General features: G+C 48.0%; 1 protein-coding gene across 1 annotated transcript in view; it reads right to left on the bottom strand.

The window, feature by feature from the left end:
- Positions 1-12,568: 12,568 nt before the first annotated feature.
- Positions 12,569-19,648, bottom strand: part of LOC119386121 (sodium-coupled monocarboxylate transporter 1) — a 76,138-nt gene continuing 69,058 nt past the window's right edge. The window contains exon 16 of the mRNA XM_037653466.2: positions 12,569-12,732. Within this exon, the coding sequence (XP_037509394.2) occupies positions 12,614-12,732 (119 nt within the window). The 3' untranslated portion in view covers positions 12,569-12,613. The remainder of the gene's footprint in view (positions 12,733-19,648) is intronic.

Below are 19,648 nucleotides of genomic sequence, written 5' to 3'. Positions count from 1 at the left end.
TAAAAACATGTTGCATAATGTCGTTGCACTAATAGTTACGGCCCCTTCAATGAAACCCTTAGGCAAGGATTGGCAATTCCGACTTCTTGCCCAGCAAGTGTATAAAATGCAGGCAGGATTGAATTTCTTTTTATTAAAAGGCCAGCAGGTACCGAAAAAGGTGTCGCCGGCACTGAAGACGTTAATTTTGAAAATATTTGGTCACTGCAGCGGCCACGAGCGCGGGGCTACCGATCAGGCGCGCGCGCACCCGATATGCTCGCTGTAAGAGACGGCGCAGTGAGAGCTCGTTTTCGCGTCCTCAGACCGATTGAGTTCGAAACAGCAACACCTCTCGGGTGACTTGAACGCACGTGCACCGGTAGTCGCAGTGATCTGGTTAATGGCGTCGATTTCTTTTTCAGGGGGCATAAGAATGTCATCGTTAAACTGTGCGTTCCGTGAAGATCTTTCATTGCAGTGGTAGCAAAAGCACGCGTAGCACGCGTAGTCCGTCTCACTGACAGTCACTGATCTTTCGGGGCGTTAAACGTTCCTTTAAAGCATGTAGGTCGGTAACTCTGCGAAATTTTGGCTTCTTTGCAGTAATGAAAGGAGTACTGACACGATTTTGAGACATCGCAAAAGGGCCATTTTTTGCTTCGTTGGTATGCAGTGTCCACGCTGTCCATACACTGGAGTCGGAGAACACGTATAAAATATTTTAATTTGACTTTGAAGTTTTCGTCGCTGAGCATCCCACACTGCAAGGACATTATCCCGACGAGACAAGACAGTTGCCCCGAGTTCGCGAGTTCTGCGTCCTGCATGCAGCCTAAATCGTAGAAATCACTGTCAGGGTCACTGGACGACAATTCACTCATCGTTGCTTATGTGCACCACGAGCAGATGACGGATTTGCCGCAAACACGTCGCGAGTTTCTGTATCTCCGTGACGTCACACTGCTATGAAACGACACTGAGAAGCCACCCCCTCGATATCGAAACCGAAAGTGTCTTTCTAAGGTGGCGCTAATTAAAATATATAGGAGTCATTCCCAGGCACTGCAATAGTCGTTTTAGGTTTCTCGACACCAGTATTTTTATTTAGAGCAACAATCCGAAATTTTCTAAAATTCGTGTCAGTACTCCTTTAAGCTTCTTATGCTTCGAAAGGTAGTCTCCACAATAGACTCATTCAGAGCTATACTTTCTCGCCATGAGACGCACAGGAGGAGTAGAGTAAGAGCAAAGCACAAGAACTATCCGCGCCAAATGAAGTGTGAACAGCGCACCGAACGTGCGGCCAGTTCAGGCCGTCTGCTGCAGGGATCAGCCATGTTTTTATTTTAACACGAAAGTGTTTTATGCCGGGGTCCACCACGGCTCTACTGACGCATTTCCGTCACGGATATGACGTTGTAAAATATAAAGACTAACATATGGCAAAGAAAAAAAACTATGAGAAAAAGTTCCGTCACCGGGAGTCGAACTTACGACCTCTTGATTGCCAGCGCGCAGCGCGAAACGACTCCGCCACAGACGGCATGTTCTCTGCTGTGCTAACGACGAGCTATTTATGTACACCATTTGCCGGTGGCGGTACTCAGAGATCGGCGGTACAACGTGTTTTCGTTATCACTAGCGAGATGGCGCGAAGGGCTCGAAGAGCGAGCGCGCTTTACAAGTCGTCCCCCCCCCCCCCCCCCCCCCCCGCGGATTAGCGCGCGCCTCAACAGGGCGTGGTCGCTCGTGCGGACGCTTATCTCGTGATCTCGGTGGTTTGTACGTCTTGCGCTCTGCCTGCAAGTTTCCGTTGAGAACACGAAGGTGTCACCTCCGCTCACTGCAGCGGCCGCTTTTGCGAAAGGAGCGCGCTGCTCACACAGAAATAAGTTACAACTGTGACAGTTCGCGCTCATCCTGTGTATGTTCGTTCCGCGCGTCCTTTCTGCTTGAGCAGCGCATTGCAAGTTTCGAGCGGCTTGCCGTTCTTCGCGTAACATTACAATTTAATGCTGTAGCATTCATTCCTTCGCGCTTGGGGCGAAAGAATGCACAACAAACGCTCAACTACGTCTGTGAAGACGCGTTTCACTTTCGTGTTATACCGATTCCTATGACAGAGGGATCAGCCATGTTTTTTTTTCTCTCGCTCTACCTGCACGGAGGACGATGCTTAGAAGTGCATCAAAATCTCGTAAATTTTGCCTTGATAAAGATCGGTATCCGATCGAAACGTTGACAAATAAACTGTCTTTTGAGAAGGGTGTGTCCTTTTCCTGTTTGTCTTACGGCAACCGATGACAGCCTCGTCACAATCTACGTAAATATATATCTACCTTCGCACAGACACACACATATATAGAAGGTAGGGGCCCCTCTTCTAGCAAAAGTGGGTCCCCCTGCTGTAATGCCCACTGGGGCGACACAGGTATGTATTAAATAAATAATTAATTAATTAAAAACTTGAACGTTCAAGGGCTTAAGGGGTAATGGCAGTGCCAGTGCAAGTTGTCGAAGCGAGAAACAATCCCACGTAAAGCTTTTAGTCAATGCCAATTTAGCCGCGTACATCTCCTTGGCGTGAACGTAACGGCAGCGCATGCAATGGCCCCCACAGTTAAACGCCATGTGTGCTACACGCTTTTATTTCGTTGAAACAAGACGTCAAATCAAGCCTTGGCGTTTTCCTTAAACACGATACAAGCACGGCGACTAGGGACGCGAATGCGGTATTTATGGCAACACAAGAGTCGAAATTCACAAAGGCAATCTCAGACCATTTCGCCATACTTCGCTTTGAGTCACAGTTGCCATAGTTACGGCAGACAGTGAAGAAAACTGGCGGCGAGAGTTTCGCAAAAAAATTACAAACGACCTTATTAAATGTGATTAATGTGCCTGTTTTGTACTGTGAAAACGTAAAATAACGATTCCTTTATTTTAAGTTTTATGTTAAATCTAGCTTTCTTTGTTTTAATACCATAATAGGTACTGCTCAGAAACGTCACCTTTGAGATGTACATCACTTCTTCGTATAGACTCCGAGATGAACGCGGCGAGGGGTGCGATTTAAACAAAACATATAATGTTATGCTGACGCTGAACTCCGTGCCTTCACAATTTATTTTATCTAGATTAGCTTTCTTTATTTCAATATTAGTGCAGTATCGCAAAATAAGGTTTATATGCGTGAAAATGATTGCCATTGTTTAGGAGCTACTTCGTTTGTAGCGCGGAGGCATGCAAAATATGAGCAATGCGGCCTCGTGGGCGGAGCTTATATTTATTCTTAGGCTGTCACCGACTATAGATCATGGCATATCACGTATGGGAGAGTCGAGAACTGACATTCCAGCTTTCGCAACGTGCGCACGAGTCCACCGCGTCACTTCCAAAGCACGCGTATATGCGAATAACTGCGAATCAACAAGGCGTCTGCACAACAGCTTCCACCGCGTCCAGTTCCTGCAGGGGTGATAGTTCGAGTCAGCCAACGGCGCACACAGATGGCCAACGCAACCTCTGACAGTTCGCCTTCTCCGTCGAACTTATCCTGCCCAAGTGCACGCGATTGGCGAGTTTGACCGTGGAAGGAAAAAAAAAAAAAGAGAGAGCAACGGCAGCCCTCGGCGTTTCGAATGGCCTAGACGTGACATGTGCGACTGTCACTCTTCTCTGTTAATATGGAATACGTGCAGCAGAGCTGCGACCCATGCCTGTCACAGCTGACAAAATGCCTGTAACGTGGCGTTAAAGCCACGTTACCTCGGAGTGCGCAAAAATAGTAGCGCGTTTTTCAGTGGCAAGAGCAACGAGTAACACTCTTGTTTCTCTTCCAAGCACTTCCGGTTGAGCACTTACTTCCGGTTTTCCGAATATTCAGAAGGAGTCGCAAGAGATAACACTGCCACGAAATCTATGATTCTGATTCAAGTTAAGAGCCATATTGGATACAAATGATAACGGAGCATAAGTTTACTTAAGATGAGGGTCATTTAACTATCATGATAATTAATGAAAATTCATTGTCTTAGTTCATTGAAAGAACAGACGCTTTTCTTGTGAGCAGCTGCGAACGTTGCGGCACTTGGCGGAGCAGATCTTAACGTGGCCTCTGAGATCCGCTTCGGCAAAGTCAACCCAAGAACACATCAAGGCACACGAACGCTGAGGTGCGAGTGGCCCCACTGGACATTAAATCAAGGATTAGGGTCGCCTCAGATTTTTTTTCTTTTAGACTTTATTAATGTCTTATACCAACACCATCGAGATTTATATATAGACAATTTTCCTCAGCTGGTTTGTTCAATCAAAACTAGATGGCGCCACCGCACCGTGGCCTTCCCCGTGCCGGGGCCTTTGGCATCGCTGCTCAATATGTCTCCATCCGTGCGGCGTCGTCTACTCGGCGTCCCCATAGCGTCTGGGCACACGCATTGTGCAACTAAAAGCGAGCAGACGGCAGCACCGGAAAAAAAGTAAACATGGCGGCACCTGTGGACGCGGTTTCCTTCCGCCTCGAATTTATCACGTCGTCGTCGTGCGCTGTGACCCGTAAGTTCGAAACCTACTCTTTATATTTACGTCCTAAAGCTTCCAGAGAAATGTATTCGTCGGTATGGGTAGCCAGCGCTGCCTAGGTGGCACGCCTAAAATTTACACGATGCGCCGCCCTGGCGAGCTAGCTGAGAAACATTTAGTAATACAGAGCCGCTGCGAGGCGTATGACGGCACGTTTCAACGTGCCCTCACGCACGTCGCGGTACGTTCAAAGGCATGCTGAACGTCATTCGACACTACCATGGCTTTTGCTCGATGTGCGTCGTTTTGTAGGTACTTTGGAACGCGCAAGGCGAGCGAAGATCGGGACACTTCGCTGCATTGTGGCGCAGCGGGCGAGCAGTGATGCCACCGATTATTATCCGCTGCGGTTTCAGCGATGTGATGTGTGCGGACGGTGTTGGATATCAGGTGTCTCAGCTTGCGGCTGCATCTGCGCTGATAGACGAAGCGGACAAGGCGACGGTGAGTTAAGGCAAATTTATATACATATAAACAGAGGCGTTACATATTCGGCACTGGGCAGGGGCGTAGCCAAGGGGGGGAGTTGGGGGGGTTCAAACCCCCTCAGAAATTTTTCAGTTTTGCTTGCGTATATATACACGCACACATACAAACGCACGCACGAACATGCATAAAGTATGGTTGAACCCCCCCCCCCCCCCCCCCCCCCGAAAAAAAATTTCTGGCTACGCCCCTGGCACTGGGGCCGACAGCTTATTGGGATCGCACTGAGGTGCGACGACGACCCGGTATTTCTTCGTTCGCTGTCCCCTGTCTCCCCGCGCAGCTTGGTTCTTTTATAGCCCTGGCTGATTCCTTGCATCAGCCAGTAGTTCGAAGCCTCCAATCAGGAACCGCCGTTGGTCGCTGGCTGGAATCGGATCCGTGGATGAGAGGGCTTGCCGCACGTTGCGTGAAAAATTGCCGTTGGTTGCGTCAGGCGCACCGCAGGAGTTGCCGTGGGTTGCATGAGACTCTCGCCTTGGTTGGCACCCGTTGCATCAGGCACCTCGCTGGTGTGGACGTTGGTTGCATCAGACAGTGTGTCGATGTTGATGCCACTTGCGTCAGACGTTCTACCAGCTTGAATGCCTTGCCGAAGCAAGGAAGTTTGGGTTGGGAGCCCTAACATAACAACGGGTACCTTCGCGAGAGTGTGCTGTCGAAAGGACGGAAGCTGTCCAATGCGAAGTATGTCTGTGACGTGGAAGAAGCTGTTTTTCGCCGAGACAGTGATTGTGACCTTTCGGCGAAGTGTCAAGCACCGTACGACGTAAACCTGCAGGTAAGTGTGTTCAAATTGCGCTAGCGAAGCTCGACGCTGTATGCAATATGCACGTTGTGCGCCCGCTTTGAAAAAAATTAGTGCCTCAGGCAGCACTGAGAATATTCAGCCCAGTGAGTGACAGCTGTTTTGAGCGAGAATATCACATTTACGTAATCGGTAGTTACAGCTCTCGTACTATATTACAGAAGCTGTTTCGCTACACGCTTTATTTTACGGAGTTTTCAACGGCTTGCATGTGCCCACTAAATGCTCGTATCGGAGTCTTTAAAAAAGTTTTTGAAGCTGACGGTGAAGCTTGAAATAAATGTAGAAAGGCCGGTGTAAAGTGTAGATCAGTGGTGTTAGCGGAAATACAAACATGTCGCAGGGGTCGTGCTTTAATCCATCGTCTGCAGACCGTTTGCAAACTTGCGATTGGCCGTCGTCTAAGCCTGAAACTTAAAAAAAAACATGGTTGATCCCTCCGTCATAGGAATCGGAATAACACGAAAGTAAAGCGTGCCCTTACAGAAGTAACTGAATGTTTACTGTACATTGGTATAAGAGAGTTTGCACAATGTATATTGATGTCTGACAGCTATTGGCCTCGAGGCCCACCACTGGAAACGCCGGCGCCACCGTCGGCGTGACGTACTTGGCAGGATCACGTGGTCTCCGCGGCCACGTCGGCTGCTTGTGGCGCACTGCCGCGTGCTTTGAAAACGAGTTTCAAGTCCCACATGCGCTGCGATCTGTTCAAATTCGGAAGTTTTCTCTCATTTTCTACTCAATTGAAACCATTTTAATAGAGTGGCTGCCTCCGAAGGCGACGAACATGGGGCTCTACCGCTCGGTGCCGCAGCGCCGCGCTTACGCAAAGGAGCCCAGTGTCAGCCTGCACTGGTAACCGCGGGGCAAGAAACAGCGTGAAGCATGGGTTGTAAAGCTAAGAACCGGCAAGTAGCCATCCGCTACGAGTCTTGTGTGCAACAAGCACTTCCGCGACGAAGACTTTTGTTACTGCGTCGGGCCTGCGATGTTCGGTGAGTAGCAGACAGCGCGCACTGAGACGATGGCTCGCGCGCGCTTCCCGCCGGCAAATGATGCTTATATGCCACAGGATGGTAAAAGCGCTACATTTTACCACGTGCGATGCCATCTCAGAACCCTCCAATGCGACCTCTTGATCGTCGGCCCCGTGCTCAGCGTCCACAAAATCGGCTGCAGATGCACAAGTCATTGTTTAGATACGTTGAAATAAAAAACGCACAGGGTCCCTTATGCATTCGTTAAAGATGACTTGAAGGCGAAAGCCATCTTCTTCTTGTCAGTCGATGTACTGATTCTCCCGCGTTACTGTATTTTCTTTCTTTTCCTAGGCGTCGCATGCTACTACATGCTCGGTCTCGTAGACTGGTTCTCCTTCCACCAGCAATCTCGAAGTGGTGAAGCTTTGGTCTATGAATTTGTTGATCACAGAGAGCGGCAAGTTCACTGGAATGCAAACGGAACGATAATAAGGAGCATTAAAAAAAGGCGTCGCATTTTCTCACGTTTTGTGTGAGCACCAAACGAAACGAATGCGCTGAATAAAGACACAGAAGCAGCGGCATTTGCCCGCTGAGAAGACCGATCAATACGCAGTGCGAGAAAACTTGTCAAATGACATTGAAACGTAGCCGAATTTAGACCGAAAAAGAAAAAAAAAACACTGAATCGTCGGGACGGCAGATCACAAAGTTGTCATGCGCACCGAAGCCGCAGTTGTAAGGAAATTGTTTTTGAACTGCTCTGATAGCGTCCGCGCAACAGTAGTTGTTTGTTTACTCACAAATTCTCATGTTTTGCGGCCTAAAGTTCACAGCGCGGTGCCAAAACGCGCTCGTAGCAAAAGCGAAACCATCAGTACGAACATACATGCAGACGCTCATACATGTAGAGGCACCGTCAGTCGTCGCGAAACCGTGGGATCGCTGGCTTGAGGCTTCTTTCTGTTATGCTCCGTTTGGTTATACAAGCAGTCTACTCTAACGAGATATTTCACATAGTTTGCACTCAGCGAGTGACTACCTTTTACGTAAGAAGCCGGTTCAGGGGTCTCCAACGCGGTGACAGCGTGAAGCGGGTGCTCGGTTTTCTGCAAAGAGACAGCGACTGTAGACTATCTTGTGCTTTCAGTTCGTCGAAAATGATTATCTTGACAGTAAAGAACACAGTTCATTTCGAAAGTACTTACAGAAATGCCCTGGAGGGCTTCCGCGAGGTGTTTTTGTAGAGCGCCGACAGCAAAACCTATGGGGAGCGCGCCGGCGGCATCCTGCCTAGCACGCAATCGAGGCGCGTCCGATAGAGGGCGACTCCGTAACTCCTCGAGGCCAATAGCACCGTTTAACGTGGATGTGCCCACTTTGATCACTGGTGGTACATCTCCATCCCGACGACTAACGTCCCTGCTTAATGATTAAACGAATCCTTGTGGGAACTGTAGTAGTTAACGGTGAAAGCATAATCAGAGAACTAGTTGTCATACCCAGAAGAGCGTCGCATATTGGACGCAGAACTTGTTCGCCATCACGCGGCATCTTAAAATGTGATTGAACACCACGTCCGGACTAGAGGGAAACGCAAAGCGCGTCGTGCCGCCCCAGTAGCCCGGCCGCGATTTTTCTCGGGGCGAGCGCGTGAGCGGGGAACGCGGTGTTACAGCCAGGTGAGGCAGGCGCGCGTCGCAGAACTATGAGCGAGGCCGACGCTTTTACATGGCTTTTACGACGCTTGGCTAAGGTCGCCACCTCGCGGTGTGTTAAGGCATTGACAAAATTGAACTTCTATTGAAAAATTCCGCCATGTTGTCCAATTTGGTAATGGCGGCATTTTAAGCCAATCGGAGAGGTCGTAGCGGCCCTCCAGGCCAATCAGACTGGACCAATGGCGGAATTCGACAGCATGGCGGAATTTTACAATGTCCAGAATAGCATTCACGGCCGCGGCCGCTTCGCTGGCCCAATACGTTGGCTGGGGCTGGGGGAAGGCCAGTTACGATCACGTGATCGAACAAGGCCGCGCCCGTGCCCCGCAATCGTCTACAGAGATCCTCGGATCATGACCCCACGCTGTCGCGGGCCACCAAAGCGACGCAGGCATTGCTTCTGTTTCTAAAGTCGACCGGACTTATAGTGATCGACTGTAGGGTGTAATAGACTGGCACACATGTTTCACCCTGATAACGTCTTCCTCCCTCTTCTTCCTCTCTTTTCATCCACTAATTCCTTTCCCCGAAAGTAGGGTACCACATCGGGCAAGAGCCTCGTTGACCTCCATGCCCTTCCTCCTCTTCTTATGTACTATTTATTTGAAGTGGGAATAGAGGCACACATTTTAAAATTTCGCTGTCGTTGTTGGTAGAAACAACCAAAATGAGTGGTCATAGCTGTATACAGTAAACATTTATTGTTTCAGCCTGATGCCAGCTCCCCTCGTTTCGGAACCGTTAATAATGCGTCCGATGAGGTTCAATATTAGTATAAACAGACGCACTTTGCATTAGCCCAATGCCATTATATTTTACGATTAACCTCTGCGCGCTTTGCTTGCCATAAAGAAGACACGAGAACAACAGTATCATGGAAGCTGTGCCTAGTGCACTCGTTGTAAAAGTGTAGATTACAACTTTTCTTTCTTAAAATGTTCCCGTTCACCTCTTCCTTGGCGTCGTTTGAGTCCTTCAGAATCTTTATATCTCTCTAGGGCTTATAAGGTCATCGCGTGCCGTAACGTCAAGAAATTTGAAATACATTTGTCTGAACCGCTGAGCAAAGTGCCCCGACTGGAAATTAAAAAAAAAGAGAGTGAGAAAAAGACCTAATATGGTTTAGCCTGAATGGCCGTTGAACGCTGTAAGTCGAGTATAGACCGCCCCTATATAACGTGTAGTCGAGTGTTCGAATGTCGAAATAGGAGAGATACGAGTGAAAATCAAAAAAAAAAAAAAAAAAGCAGAGATCGCCAAGAGACGTCGAGGAACTCTTTTAATGTACAGACTGTTTGCCCACAGCCCGTGAGCTTTATTGGTGGCGTTTGAGATGTTTCGCGCACGATTTGGCGAAATGAAAGGTCGAATAATTGTCGAGCCTCACCATCGTAAGGACACAGGAAGCCATTTCGACAGGCGTCGTCAACAGACTTCCGTACTCGCGAATGCATGCAGCGCGTGGAGGTCCGGCTTTTACGGCTTCCTTTCGTGAAGCCGCTGTGCTGCTACAGGCAACGACGCGTTTGAGATAGCGCGGAACTGGCGATTATGCGTACACGGGCAAAGCGACCGAAATGCACTAGCGTGAACCGGTTCTCCTGCAGTTTCGCTTTGCGAAAAATGCCGCAGAGTCCAGCTCGGTTTGTTTACTGCTAGTTTATTTGGCTACAAAAGGTTCATTCACGTACAGCTATCGTATCGCGTTTTCGCAGAAAGAAGTGCGCTAGATTACTCACCTGAATTAGTTTAGAGCTAAAAGCGGTCAGTGAAAGCAATTCTACTGGAGCGAGAGAAATGTGATTATACTACAACACAAGAGTCCGGAGCTGTTGTACTGATGTTGTAATTACCTATACAAGGGTACTTATATCGTATCATGGAATACGGAATACTATTACCAGTGGCGTAGCCAGGGGGAGGGTTGGGGGGGTTCAACCCCCCCCCCCCCCCGCAATTTTTCAGTTTTGCTGGCGTATATATACGCGCGCACATACAAACGCACGCACGAACATACATAAAGTATGGTTGAACCCCCCCCCCCCCCGAAAAAAATTTCTGGCTACGCCCCTGACTATTACGTTAACTCCGTGTCGTCACGCTACTCGCCGCACATGTAGGGGCCCTGACGTACTTAAAAACGACCAATGAAAATCACTCTAGCAGCGTTTTTGAAAATAGTATTCCGTATTCCGTGTTACGTCCTAGACCCGCGGGTCTATCCGACCACGTTACGGGCATACTGAAGGACTTGGAGGAATAAAGAGGTCTTGGTCTTGGTCATGGTCATATAGAGCCATGGTTCGTGTAGGTGCGGATAATGCATGTTCACTTAGTTTCGGCAATTCCTTGGGTACGTGTCATATTTTCAAGAAAAAAGTCACAGTTTCACCGCAAGGGCGAAACAATGAATGCGAGCAAGAAACTGTAATGCTTTACGAAGTGAGGCTCGTCAATGCATACTCTCAGTTTGAACAGCGCTCCTGCTGCAAAGGCGGCCGAAGCAGCGAAGGAAACTAGCGCGCTTCAAGTGTCGAGCTGTGACACTTGATAGTTCGCGCTCATCTTCTGTTTGTTCGTTTAGCGGCGTCCCTTGATCTCGAGCGATTTTCGTACGCTGCGTAACATCAGCGCGGACATCACGGTGAAACCTCTTAACATTCCTCCTCCCCTCACAACGAGATAACCGCGCGAGCAGACAGCGGAAGGGCAAGGTTCTCCCTGCGCAAATATTAGAAAAAGCGAGCGAGCTGGCCGACGACTTTTAAGTGCGCCCGTTGCGCTCCTCGCGCCATCTCGCCGGTAATGAAGAAACGCTTATAAGCGCCTGCCGTCTCGGAGTATACTGCCAGCGGTAAAGGGCGTGTCTATAACGCTCGCCGTTAGCTACCTGAAGGATCTGCATTTTGTGGCGTAGTAGTTAGCGCCACGCGCTGCGGAGCGAGAGGTCGCCGGTTTGATTCCGCGCTTCGGAAGCATTTTTCTGAATTAGTTTTTTCTTTGGGACTTTTATATATATATACACATACTTATACATATATGGTGCGTGACGGCGGCGACGGCGACGGCAAAAACCAGCCGAGACTGTCCATATAAATGCTATCGCAACGAATGGTGAACAGCCTCCAGTTACGAGCATGCGTGTGTTTTGGCGGGTCCAACGCAACACCTCGGCCTGCCATCGAAGCAATCCTTCCTTCTTTTGAGTGAGGCTTCTTTACCTCCTCCTCCGCGGTTTGCCTGAGTTAGTGGATGTCTTGCCGAGTGGCGACCAAATCTCTTCCGAAGGAGAGAAAGACAGGAGGACCAAAGACGGCGGGCCGTTTACCTTTCCCTCCGATCTCTGATGCACAAAGTGCGCGCTAGTTCGACGTTTCACTTGTTTCAAAATATTGGTACTTTAGAAAATGAATGACTGGCGTGTTTTTGCACGATGTACTCGTACTTATCTCAAGTCGTCTTTGCGTACCAGTAGCCATTAACTCTATATGTATGTGCATAAACGAAACACCACTCATGAGTGAATGAAAGAATGGAATAACTCATGAAAGAGTTATTCCATGAAATTTTTTTTTATTGAGATCATACGAGCAACCGGCATACAGTGTGGGGTTGTTAAAAGACAGTTTGGAAGATCTCATTATTCACTTCTCAAGTTGTCGTTCAGAACTGTTATTACAAGTTGTAAACTGCGTTTTGCAGTTTGGGAAAGTTTAGCGCTTGGCTGGTAACTTAATACGGTGATTGTTTTAAAAAATGCGCTCCCACTTGATACTTCGGACAGGTTCTTCGAGCGTGCGGTGCGTTTCAAGGGGCACCCACAATTTCACAGTTTCACTGGTCGCGTCTTCAGCGTCCTAAACATACCAAAGGAGATATCATGCAGTCCTTTGGCAGTGTCAACCATTCTCATACTCATCTACAATCCACTGCTGCTTTCCTTGCAGATAGTGGCGACTCCATACTCCAGGAACAGGCTTCAGCGTAACTTCGAGCGACTTGACCATTCAATAAACCTTCTGTCTCGCAAGCCGTCCAACAAGATATCCCTACATCCTCGATGATTCGTTTTTACTATGACGGTAACTTGAGTGCCTTCTTCGCGGGACTTGAGGCAGAAATGGCGGTGGCTGGGACACGACCTCGGTTGGAGGCGGGAACGGAGAGCCTACGTGCAGCCAGAGAATGCACACAGCCGTGTATCAGACGCCGGAAACACTTGTCTTTTACGTCACGCACCACGCTCGCCAACAGACACACCTGCTGCAGTAACACACTTCTGAGTTCAGACACAGTTGCTCTGCGCTATACCTGTGTGATATATCTTCTTTGTTATCACTTAAACGAACTGCCAACTTCTTTCCCCAAAGGAAAAAAAGAAACAAAACAAAAACAAATAACTTGTTCTGGCGGTGTTAATAAAACTGGAAATTCACTAGAAAGCAGTCTTAATATGACAAATTGAGTTCTAGAGACGTAGTGAGTCCATAAAAAGGGCTTATATTTATCAGAAAACATAATCACCAGAAAACATACGTCAAAAACACATTGATCTTGACTATAGTAGCTTTGTTTGTTTTGTTTTTCAGAGAAAGCAAACGCAAGCGATTTCATCTTCCATTGAATTTCTTCTTTTTTTTCCTACACAGCGGAAGAAGCATCCGAACGGGCGTGTCTCCTCAAGTAGTCGTCTTACTTTCACAAACGCTCGCTCTTTTGTACTTTCAAGAACGACGTTCGGATTGGCTCATCAGCGTTATTATGAGCCCGACCTGTACGTTCTTTACTATACTTTCGGCTTTAAATGATGACTACAACTACTGCCAACCTAAGTTTCGACTGCTCGCAACTGCAACCTAAGTTTTACGGCAATAGGAATAATTTCGGACTGTGTTGTTGAAACCATTACGGTTGCATCAAGATCGCAAAAGAAACAGAATCACTTTCAGTTTTCTCTATTGAAACAGGCACTGCAAGCTGTCCACGAAAGCGTAATAACAATTGTATCAATGCCAGCGTAGTTCTGATGAATTATAATTGTTGTGAAATCAATAACAAGAGAATGACTGACGTCTCTGTTTTAGGAACTATTTATTGCGAGCCAAAAATACATATATTTGCAAGACGGACTGTGTTTGCTTTTGTTCGTGCGTCACGTGAAATGGACAGTCGTATGAACGTACAAAATGAAATAAATAAAGAATGAAGGCACAACACTCAAAAAGGGAAAGTGACAGGCAGAAGAAAGGAAAATACAGGAGGGTTAGCTGAGTTTGTCCAGTTCACTGCCTTATACGCGGAAATTGATATAGAAAGCGAAGACAACAGTTCAGGTCAACCACACACACATGCCTAAAGCGCAGCAATTTTACAACCTGACACTTAAGAAATCACGCTTTTGTTCGTACACCAGTGCGCAAGACATATTGAGACCACAGAAAGGCACATTCAGCATTGACTGACGCACAAACTGTCGTCAAACTGATCACTCCGTCGCACCAGCGCCTCCTGCAGTTGCACCACCAAGAACGCGGCAATATTCATACTCGCACGCATTGAAGAAGCAGCCACTGCTGCGTCCCCATGAGCGAGCCTTGGAAATATGAGACGCGTATTACAATTTTCATTCACACATAAAAATCATACTTGAGCTTGTTGCTATTAATACTCACTTATCAAAAAAAAAAAATCACGCCATATTCACGGAATGAATGATGATGAGTGGGGCGAAGCTCGAGAGGGGAGATCATCGGTAAAACCGTAACTCTCCCGTGAAAGTTAGCCCATTACGACATTAAGAAAGACGTAAGACTCGCAAGTTCACTTCATAGAACTCGCAACTCGTAAGACTCGCAAGTGCACTTCATAGAACTAGGCGGTCACGTACCACGAAAGACATGCATGTACAGACCCACGGCTTTAGGAGCTTCGCCCCTAAAAATCACCGCCCAAGCACTCCTATAATGATGGTTGAGCAGCGATGCTGAAGCGTGCGGCCCCGGTGTTGAAACCAGTGAAATCACTGGTTTCATCCCGACAGTTCATTAAGTCTCCTCAGTTATTGCTTACCTCTGTCGGTTGGCTGGTCAAACTATCAATAGTCCGTCTGTGGAGAAACCTTAATTCGAGTCTGCTGCGCGCGTTCCCTTCTTAACTGTCAGTGAACCAGCTGTGAGTATAGTGGGGCTTGCCCAATTTGCGTGGCACATACGCGCTAGGAGTTGTTGCGTACGTAGGACGGACGAATTTTGGTTTTGCCTATTAACATGCAGCTTCGATGTTGAAGCAACTGGTAATAAGTTGAAAATAAATAAACTGAGCAGACAAAGGCAGCGTACGGTCGTATGAAGACAACTTAGCCACACGCTGTGGTTGGTGTGTATCGTTAACTGATATGACACGAACGCGACCTATTCAAGGCATACATCACAAACTCAATAGGAATTGGACCTGTTTGGCTCCTACGACACCTATAGTTGTATAGACGCGTACCTCCAGGAAAGCATGCTGAAAGAAGCTGGCTGAAAAGAACAGAGAAATATTTACGTTACAGGGAGCTACGCGCACACAATGCAGAAATTTGAAGAAAACAAGTGTTCACATTATCTTATCATCCGCGCTTTGTTGTTTACCTTTCTGTGCCGTTAACTTCAACGGGAAACGCTTGTCGTGATTTAAGCTTGGGAACTCGCACCCACATTGTCAGCACGCTGATCATCGTCAACGGCATCACGAGAAAGGTGAAGGCACGGATGGCCCGGCTACAGTGAAAATGGAGTGTGGCGAGCTAGCTGAGATCCTGCACTGTATACTTCTCAGCAATAAAAACTAAACAATATGTCACGTGACTGCCTACAATGTTTCTTTGCCGGTACCATCGCTTTCCTGTCATATCAGTCAGCGGCTATTGACGGACAATCACGCTATATAAACATGACGAAGATCTTGCAACAATGACAACAATTAAAATGCCCTCGCGAAGGCTCCACTTTTTTTAGAAGGGAAGCGCCTATGCACAAGAACTGGGTGGCCCGTCCATACAGAGCCCCAATTATAGGGTGACACCTGTTAGTCACTACATGCATATCCTGCCATGGATTGCCCTTGGCGCTTGACGGTGTCGATAGAGGCGTGTTTGTTTCAGATCCCGTGTGTCACCATTACACAGCAGGATTACGTTCTGTGCGAACACCGAGCGACATACGGCACCTGTCAAAGTGCTATTGCTGCCATGTAAACGCTCCGCCTGCCTGCAGGGACGCGAGCAGTCACGCGTAAAACTTTCTCGCTTTGATTCCCACACCGAGGCTGATGCACGCCGCTCCGGAAACGTTCGCTCGCTGTAACGCATGTACCGTGGTCAACTCTCATGTCTATAACGCCGGAGCGTCGTGCTCGGAACTGCATGAGCGACATCTACAGCTTGAAACGGGCCACATCAGAGCATGCGCAGTGTCACTGATGCGCTCGCCATGTAGTTTCTGTCCTTGTTATCGCCGCGGCCGGGACAACTGGTTTCGCCGTCAGAAGCGCTGTCAACCGTATAGCGCCTAAAAAAAAGAGAGAGTGCAATCACCGGATCGGCGTGTTTTATACTGCGCACTTATTCTCGGTTCGCAGTACCATATCATACCGACAATGCGCCGGACAATGGATAAACTTATAAGTGGACGCAAATCTGCTGCTGGGACAATGTGACCGCAAACGGCAAATCAACACGCAGCATAGCTTTCATCGCGCGCTGACAACGGTTCGCTTCGCTTCGCTTCGTTTCCTTTTTTTTCTTTTTTTTCTTTTTGTTTTTGTGATAAACTGTTGACAGCGCTTCCAACGGCCAAAGCAGTTGTTGCATTCGCGGTGATAACCAACGATCGAAAATGCAAGGTATATGCGCATCAGTGGGGCTGCGCATGCTCAGAGGTGCCCCGTTTTCAACTGTAGATGTCGCTCGGGCAGTTCGGAGCACGACGCTCCGTCGTTATAGATATGAGAGTTGACCACTGTACATCTTTCAGTGTTGTCACGGCACTGATCCGATAATAAGTGCTACCAGCTCGTCCTAACTTCTTTTGTTTCCCTCGGCTCAGTGCAGAAGTATTCCGTACACGTTGTTGTAGCGTTTCCTAGAACGCTGCCGTAACTCAACCCACTGAGAGCAACGAAAGGAATGTTACAGTTCTTAAGAAAGTGCCTTTAAGAACGGACAATTGACTTTATCCATAATTAACTTCGTTGTGCTATAAGCGTACCTGTTCTGCGATAGTATGCTGTAGTATGCAACCGCTTGTGATCGCGTGTCTCCGCCTTTCTCTCCTCTTCACCGTTTCCCATTGTAAGGTCGCAAAGCGAAATTTCCTTCTCCTTAACCTCCTTTCCATTACCCTTTCTTCTCTCTCTCTCTCTCAACGTGAAGTATCCATGGGTGCCTATCTGCTGCATATAAGGTAGCCAACGCGTGCTGTCGGGCTAGTTGTTACATGACTAGACGGAGCTGCGATTAAGACGAGGACTTCATGAACCACGTGGACGAGCGCACCCCGCAACTGACAGTGCACTTGTTCGTGTAGTTCAGTTCTTGTATTACTTTACGCCTAAATGCCTTTTTTTTGTCTATATGAGACCTCGCAGTGGGTGTACGCCGCAGTCAGCGCACACTTCGCTATAAGTGCATCGCAGAAGAGAGGGAAGGATAGGGGAGGGGAGGAACGGTTGCTATTATTTTTACTGAAGGGCGCCGTGGAAGTAAAGTGTACTGCGTACGCTGCTGTTGCCCGTAGACGTGGGCATAAAGACGACGCAATAATACTGCCACGCTCGTCACCTGTAAGCAGTGCAGGACTTCGCCACATGTACCTGTAAGTTTTCAGGCGCTGTACGTAAGAGCTTGGCTGTTAGCAGACGTTATTCTTCCTGTCTATTTAGTCATGCCCTTCCATGCGTTCTCGCTGCACGAAGTTTTCGCAGCTGCAGTACTGGATACCGGATTATACAGTGAACTGTTTGCTAATGAATGGCAATTATGCATGTATACATGCGCAATCTCCATGGTCTCAGAGCCAGAGGTTGTTGAAAACGCCAAGTCTAGTCTGTTTCGGGCGTCCGGTTTCGTACCACTCAAAACACGCAGTTGAAGGCCCTGTCACGCATGCGCGTCTGCCGCGTTATCTCTCAATATCCGGCAGTGTCAAGGCCGGCAAAGACGTTAACCGCGCATTCAACACTATCACCGCAGGTAGTATTGTTTCCGGTCGCCTGCGAAACGCGCACAACGATAACGTTGCCATCCAATGCTATACTGCGGCGGGCACTGGTGTGTGAAAAGGGTTGTGCATTCTCGGCTTAAACGCGCCGCAATCACAGCACTGCAGGTTAACAACTTCTCTCTGTATTTACCAACTGTGGGCAGGGAAACGTTCTTTTCATCTTCTTTTTTACGTGCGCACTGTAACGTTTATATTCCTGTGTGCACAGGCGGAGTCAACTTAATTTCCTTTTTACAGCGAAGGCTGTTATGAGATCATTTCACTGGCCATTTTTGGCGCCGTAGTTGTCCGCCGCCGCCGCCGCCGCCGCCGCCGGTGTCCGTAAACAGCATCGCTCGAAATAAGAAAAAAAAAACGAAATAAGGAAAAAAATTCCAGGATGGAACGAGGTTCAAACCTGGGCCCTCTGCGTGGGAGCGCAGTATTCAACCTCTGAGCCATGCCGGTGCTTGAAACTGCTTTGCAAAAAGGTCCTATACAGGCTTCATGTCGGGAAGGAACCACATTAGCAAATGCAATATAGCGTGGTAGAAGAGTAAAATAAGCACCAAGCGTCGCACAACGCGAATTCTGTAACCAGGCGTCACACAATGCGAATTGCGCAACGAGTAGGTTGTTGAATGCTTCCAACCCATTACAAAGGGCTCTGCCATCATTCTTCATCGTTATCAGGCACAGTATCAATAAAGTGCGCATAATGCCTTACATGCGTTTAGCAGGTACCAACGCTCTCCGTAGAATGACGAAAAATGGCACAGTGCCTGCTGCCCTACTTCTCAAAAATTACAATGATTTATAGCGTAGTGGGTTCCTCGCAAGCGCACTTGTATTGGTTGCCAAGGAAGCCCATAAGCGCATGATCCATTTCCTCGGGGTCTCAGCAAAGTTCTTCGCCCCCCCCCCCCCCCCCCCCCGTCTCTCTCCCACGTCAACGTATGTTATACAGCATGACGGGAGGGGGAAATAGCGACTGGGCGTCACCCAATGCAAATTACCTAACTGGTGGGCCGTTTAAAGCTTCCAACCCATTACAAAGAGCTGAGCCATAATTCTTCATCGTCATTAGTCGTCGCGTCAACAAAGTTCACATAATGCCTTACAGACGTGTAGCTGGTGCCTCGCTTCTCCGCAGAATGACAAATAATGGCTTAGAAGGTGCTTCCCAACTTCACAAAAATTGTGATTTATGGTGTAGTGGGTACCTTTCTAGTGTACTTGTATTGTAGCCCCAAGAGAGCTTACAACGGGCTCTAGAAACGCCGCTCTTCCAGCTTTCGCCGTGACTGTGCTGCGGTTTCAGCGCAGGCCTGGCGTTTTTTCTTTTTTTGAAGCCTAAACATCTTCTGTATTCCAACTATATTCGCATATTGTCTGCTTTTTCACTATCCCTGCCACTTCGTAGTGATTTTCAATATCAGTCTTTTTGGAATGTTATTTATCAGTATACGGTTACTCCCGAGGACACAGCGTCGCTTCTGCGCGTTTCCTGCCCTGATTCGCTGAATGGCAATATTATTGCCATTCAGCGAATCAAAACTATTTTGTCCTGCATACTACAGAAATGGGAAGTGTAATACCAGTGATAATATCAACAATCAAATAACCAGTTCTAAGCCGTGCGTCAGTCATTAATTTTACTATGCCAATAGATTTGCTACACGCCATGATGGGGTTGCTGCGGTTTCTTAGCGAAACTGCATGCAATGAACAACACGTTTTAGCTGTGCGCTGAAAGGCCCGTCTCTTTTATTCTTTCACTTCCCTTTTCCTTTACCAAGTGCAAGGAAGCCAACTGGAGATTGTCCCTGGCTAACTTTTCTG

The sequence above is a fragment of the Rhipicephalus sanguineus genome, chromosome 3, assembly GCF_013339695.2.
Source record: "Rhipicephalus sanguineus isolate Rsan-2018 chromosome 3, BIME_Rsan_1.4, whole genome shotgun sequence".
NCBI lineage: Eukaryota > Metazoa > Arthropoda > Arachnida > Ixodida > Ixodidae > Rhipicephalus > Rhipicephalus sanguineus.
This window is presented reverse-complemented; position numbering and strand designations above follow the sequence as displayed.